Source organism: Nannobrachium achirus (assembly GCF_963921795.1).
Source record: "Nannobrachium achirus genome assembly, chromosome: 14".
Classification (NCBI taxonomy): domain Eukaryota; kingdom Metazoa; phylum Chordata; class Actinopteri; order Myctophiformes; family Myctophidae; genus Nannobrachium; species Nannobrachium achirus.
The window spans coordinates 20,432,232-20,438,907 of NC_137821.1; the positions used below are offsets into that span (position 1 = coordinate 20,432,232).

Sequence of the window (6,676 nt, forward strand, 5' to 3'; positions counted from 1 at the left end):
CAAGCGCTCCTGGCCTCCCGCCACACGTCTCAGCTAGTCACATTGATTGGGGCGAGGTTTTGTCTTGGGAATAGCATCTGTCTGTCTGTCTTCGTCTTGTCTGTCTCTCTCTCTGTATCTGCCTGTTTGTACTAGTTTTTGTAACTTGAAAGGAAAAGCATAACTACTTCCTCATCTCATATTATTATTATGTGTCCACTGATCTTGGATCTGATCCTTGTACTAATGGTTGTTTGGAATGTCACTGCATTATTTTATTATGTGTTTCTCTGTGCTTCCAGCTGACCTGGGATCTGTGTCGGAGCAGCTGTGGTCTCTGGAGAGGAGCTTGAACAGCAGGAAGAGGAAGAATGTGGAGGTTCTGTGGAACGCTGCTTCGGTGAGACTGGACCACAGGAACCCTGTAGATCAGCCCAGAGCCCAGGATCTGTCACACTCATTTAGGTCACAGCCCACATTGGTCAGAATGCGACTTCTTGCAGGCCAGGCACAGAAGCACACACACGTCGCCTTTGTCCTTTTTCAACCTGTTCTCATGTGTCTCCTATAATTACAAAATGATTCACTTAAAGTCATAGGCTACAAGGAAGTTGTGATGAGAGAATAAAATACAAACTATGTTCCTGTTTTGGTAGCGTCAACCTTCCCATTCATTAATTAATCGAATGGAACATTAACAGACATTTTTAACCAAGATGTTGAAATATCATCAGCCGGAGCAGAACATTTCACTGCTACAGTAGGACACTGGTGTAAACATTTCGTTTTTATATTTGGCAGCATGGATAATGTTCACGCGCGGGTTGTGACGGGTATTTACCCTTAAGTCGAGTCCAGACCAAAGATTCGGGACAAGACGTAGCGGTTTTGGACTTTATCATGAACATGCTCTGATCTCTGGTGGGATCTAGCTGCTGAGATACGAGTCACTCAGTCAGATCGGCGATCCCCAACAACTAAATGGACCTTTGACCAGGGGAAGAAGGACCACACAAGACGCGTAGGATGCACTTCCCTTCCTGGTGTATCTCATGTGACACTGACTGGCCGACTGGAAGTTTCCAATCAATTAATCAAATGCCAAGAACCCATTTTGGATGATCAAGGGACTTTTCATAAAGGAGAATACATTTATGAAAAGAACATTTATGAAAAGAAAAGTCCCAGTGGTCTAAATTACCCCTTTGCTTTTCAGCTGATGTCGGCTGATTGAGCCGCAAGAGATTTGCCATTCTGAACAGACAAACACGTTGCTTAGGGTGTATGGGAATAACCTTCAATGTAATTTAAAAGAAGAGAAAGGTTGTTGCCTCTCTCGCTTTTGGAGATGCTGTGGCAAGTTTCAAATCGTCTCATTGCGACATGTCAAGAATCTTTGGTCTGTACTGGGCTTAAGTTAAGAGAAGGGCCAAGCATTTAATAGGATATTGCTCAGTATCATTGTAGACGCTCAATATGGAGGTGTTGTTTTTCATACCCATGAAATGTATACTGTTTGTGATGTCACTGTTAACATTTTGTGTGGATGCAACAATGTGGTTAATGTACTGTAACTGACTGTAACGTTATCTGTTTGCATTATCATTGTGTGTGTGTCAGTTGTGTCGCAGGCTGAAGGCGGTGCGTCTGACCAGCTGTAAAAGTGCCAAAGACAGGACGTCCATGTCTGTCACCCTGGAACAGTGTGTGATACTGAGAGACCAACACACGCTCAGCAACGCACACTTCTACACTGCACTGGACTGCATGAGACGGTACACTGTGTGTGTGTGTGTGTGTGTGTGTGTGTGTGTGTGTGTGTGTGTGTGTGTGTGTGTGTGTGTGTGTGTGTGTGTGTGTGTGTGTGTGTGTGTGTGTGTGTGTGTGTGTGTGTGTGTGTGTGTGTGTGTGTGTGTGTGTGTGTGTGTGTGTGTGTGTGTGTTTATCTGAAAAACATCACGAACCATTTTCCCTGCACAAATTATAAACTACGCTCCTCTGCTCTCCTTTACTCTTGTTTCTGCTGCCTTCACAACATAGAAAGATACAAAGCTACAGAGCATATTTGTACAGTAGCTTACTAGCTTTCTATCTTTGCAGCAAAAAGTTGAAACCAGCTAAACTTTTTCGTAGTTGTTGTAACTTTTGCAGCAGTTACAAACGTCGGATGTATCTTTGTGTCTTCATGTCGCTGGCTTCCATTGAAAAAGAAACTTTGTAGCTGTCAGTGTGAATGCAGCAATATCCTCCTCTCCTACAGTATCCCCATGCCTCCTCTGAGTCCTCTCCTATGCCCTAGTCCAGGCGTTCCCAACCGTATGGATCAGGGCCGTTCACTGCCCACCTACCAGCAGACCACTTTTAACAACTTAACACGGCAGAGCATGTTTATTTTATTTATGTTCGTTTTTACAAACAACTAAGTGCATGTGGATTGTGTTTTGGATCAGTGTAACCAGTGTAGTATGCTTCAAGTTCCTATTTATCAGTATCACATCACAGTGATAACACATTTTCAAGGTTTTAAAGACAAAATAGCATGATGTATTTTAGATTCATCATTTATATTAAGGTTATATTATCATTCATCAAATCACAGTATTCTGCAAATGATTAGGAGGCCCAGTGGCATTACCACACGGCCCACCAGCGGGCTCCGGAAAAACAGTTAGGGAATAGTATCCTGTCCACTCCTGTAGTCTCCTCTCCTTTCTTCTAGGATCCTGTCCACTCCTCTGGTCTCATTCTCTTCCTTCCTCGTCTCCTTTCTTCTTTTCTTAAGTTTTTAATTCTAATATTGTTTCTTTTCTTTTATCTTCTCTTTCCTCTTCTTTGTCCCTTTCTTTCTTTCTTTCTTTCTTTCTTTCTTTCTTTCTCTTTATCTACACTTCGCCTTTTTTTCTTTGCTTTCTGCTTCCCTTCCCTCCCTCTTCTTTCATTTCCCTTTCTACCTGCACACACACACACACACACACACACGCACAACACACACACGCCCACACACACACCCTCCTACCACCCTCCAGGTCCCATCAGTCCTGGGGTCAGATGGAGGGCTGCTATGCCCGTTCAGGGGGCTCCATATCTGGGGTAGAGGTGGGGGACCGGCCCCCTGACCCCCGCGACCTCCAGACGCTGCACGCCGGGGCCCCTAAAGCCCCCGGCCGCCACCTGTACCCAGTAGCGTTTCTACTGGTCACCTCCCACATACTGGTCCTCTGGCTCATACTGAGCCTGGTGGTTTTACTGGGAAAATACCAGTGAACAGGAAACACCTGGAAATATCCAGATGTGATGGTCAGACTATTTCTGCTGGGCTGTCTCATCTCTATTGAGAGACACAGTAGGACAGCTGAGAGGGAGACAGTGTGGATTTGTATTTTTTATAAATATTATATCAAATAAGTATTTATCATTACATACTTTATACACATGTCACACATGAACATAGTGTACAGTATATATTATGTAACGTGTGTCTGACTATGTACAGTATGAACATACACAATATGTTTCCTCCAGGGAGGGCAGCAGAATGGAGAATGTAGAGAAGAACACAGGAAACAGGAAGTACGCCTTCAACAGCGTTCAGCTGCTCACCTTCCCCAAACACTACAGACCTCCTGATGGGACATATGGCAAGGGAGACACTTAGCGCGCGCGCGCACACACACACACACACACACACACACACACACACACACACACACACACACACACACACACACACACACACACACACACACACACACACACACACACAGGCACACGTTTGTATTAATACACTTGTGAGGACATCAACTTTTTAGCACAGCGGTTATATGAATGCCATTTTTCCAAAATGTCGCCATTTTTTTACTGAAGCCAAAAATAGCATATCTACAAGCTCACAATGTCTCGCACTGCGTTTTCCAGTGCACGACACTGACATACAATTAATGATAAATTGACTATAACTCCAACCCTTACCCATAAATGCTCAATTCTATCCCTAAGTTGAGCCTGAATATTTCCCTAAAACTAGTAGTATGTATCTACCAGGAAAAAGGTCTTCACAATGTCTGTTTCAAAAGTTATAGTGTACTTGTGGGGCATTTGGCCCTCACAAGTATATAGTACAAGTGTGCACTGCACGCACACACACACGCACACCCCCTGATGGGACGTATAGAAATGACTGTGTTCCATAAAAACGTGTGTTCGTGAAGTGCCCTCAAGTCTCTGTCTCTCTGTCTGTGCTGTTCAAATTTTTTTTCCAGTTTGCACATAATGTATTAAGGATAAAATGTGAGTGAAATGCTCTCCATTCCCGACAATCTCCACCGCCGTCAAAACAACTAACTGAATCGGTTGATCGGGCTTCACATCGGCTTCTCGACAACCCGGTTTCCGACAATTATCTTGGTTTACAGGTCTTTATAGAGATCCTGGGAGCTGTTTAACATCCGACCCTGGCGAGAATGTCTTTTAACAATGGAACAAATAGCACACATTTGATGAGCTAAAGAGAGGAAGAATAAGCTCTTAATCCTCAGGATACTCAGAAATCCTGAGGGTTTTACTGCAGTCATAAAGGAGAAAACAATAGAGGGTATGCGCATGCATAAAGTGAATGGCAACTCGACGTTGTTTAACGTCGTTTAATGTAATAAGATAGGACTTTTCTGTTTGGATGTATGGGCTGTCAAGGCCAGAAAGTAGTTTTTTTGCAACTCAGTAGGCGTCCACATAACTTCCGGGTATGAGGATGATATCACACGCATACCCTCTATAGTCTGTTTGGTTGGACTTTTAATTGAGTTTTGACCGACTTCCCACAACATGAATAAAGTTAATATTCATAGGGAGTTAAATAAAACAGACATGATAACGTCAGACATTTCTGCTGTTCTTTTTATTATTATTTTTTTTAACACTGATGTGTGAACTATAATGATACTCTGGTATAAGGTTTGTGCCCATGCAGACAACTCATGGTAAAGGTGCTGCTTAAAGAAAGTGTTGGTAGATCCATGAAGCAAAAAGAGTGAGTGTCTGTTGTCACTCCTCTTCCTTCATGAAGAGTGACTTTGGTCATTTTATGCTGTATCTGTTTGCGATTCTTTTTTCTTCTTTTTTTTTTACCATTTAAGTTTGACTATTTGTACATTTTTAACGATTGTTTCAAATTGAATTATTTTTGGTTGGATTCAAACCATTTATTTTACCTTATTGCAATGTATTTACATTGTTTTTCACATTTCAATGTACTATGTCTATTGTTTTTATGTTCACTGTGAGATAAATGGTTTGATTTCCAAAACTCTAAGCACTGCAATAAATCTGTAATTCATTTACATTTATACATCTTGTCTCGTTAATGTTTCAATTGATTGAATCATTAATTATTTGATGACGTCTACTCTGTTTGACATATTTTGTTTTCAGTTCACTTCAACATTTATTTCATGTAGAGAATGAACTGTCATTATAGGTTTCTTTAAATTAGTTAAATTCATATGTTGTTCTAAAGGCATAGGGATACTGCAGGTAGCAAATATGTTTCACAGCCATACCTACTCAGCATTGCACATACTGTACATCTAGTGAACCAATGCACAAACACTACAGGGAAGAATTGTTTCTGTATAAGAATACAGTGAACAGCTGTGTGTGTGTGTGTGTGTGTGTGTGTGTGTGTGTGTGTGTGTGTGTGTGTGTGTGTGTGTGTGTGTGTGTGTGTGTGTGTGTGTGTGTGTGTGTGTGTGTGTGTGTGTGTGTGTGTGTGTGTGTGTGTGTGTGTGTGTGTGTGCGCAATTTCCTGAAACATGGACACTTGTTCACAGAATTCAGACTTAAAGGGATATTCCACTTTCAGCAGGGAGCAGTGGTAGGGCCTCTCTCCACATACACACCCATTGTAACTTCAAACTTCATTTTAACCATTATAGATTCATTAAAAACACCCATTATATTTTCTGGTGACTCATTTTACCTTCCTAATACGTGAGCAGGCCGTGTTTTTTCGATAACTTTTTTCATTTATTTTTAATAATTATTTGGGAAAATGGAAAAAATTAAATACAAAAAAATAATTATTAAAAATAAATGAAAAAAGTTATCGAAAAAACACGGCCTACTCACGTATTAGGAAGGTAAAATGAGTCACCAAATAATTGGTGTTTTTAATGAATCTATCATGGTTAAAATGAAGTTTGAAGTTACTATGTGTGTGTGTGGGGAGAGGCCCTGGGCCTGGAGGGCCTGGTAAAATTTACATCAAATATCTAAATATTCAATCAAGCTAATTAAAAACTGTTCAGGGTGTTCATAAAAGCCTGATTAGATGATAAAATTACCAAAAGTTTTTTTTGAAAATGAAATATCCCTTTAAGTTGCGTTCCTTCCAATCTAATCCTGTATAACTTTTTTTGTATTTGGGATGACCAGGATACAAAATAAAAGGTAAAGAGGGTTCAGAAAGTATAGTGTGATACTGTAAAGCAAGCCTGTTGATAATCTAATAATTTACAAATAATGTAAAATTAATCATCAAATAATATTACACATTAAATAAAATAATTACATTGTAAAATCGAACACTATTATAATCTATATATTTTTTCCATTATTATGAATACATTTTAGATGGAATGTTTTCTGTGGGTGTAGTAATTCTGCCAGGTCGCTAGGTGTCTCTGTCCGTCGATTACAATGC

At 40.7% G+C, this 6,676-nt stretch overlaps 1 protein-coding gene across 1 annotated transcript in view; it reads left to right on the forward strand.

Moving 5' to 3' along the window:
- LOC308297885 (type II inositol 3,4-bisphosphate 4-phosphatase-like) overlaps positions 1-3,634 on the forward strand; it is a gene marked incomplete at both ends in the record, with an annotated part of 34,035 nt that extends 30,401 nt beyond the window's left edge. The window contains 3 exons of the mRNA XM_080741450.1: positions 282-379; positions 1,600-1,754; positions 3,502-3,634. Coding sequence (XP_080597576.1) covers positions 282-379; positions 1,600-1,754; positions 3,502-3,634 — 386 coding nt within the window. The remainder of the gene's footprint in view (positions 1-281; positions 380-1,599; positions 1,755-3,501) is intronic.
- Positions 3,635-6,676: the final 3,042 nt, after the last annotated feature.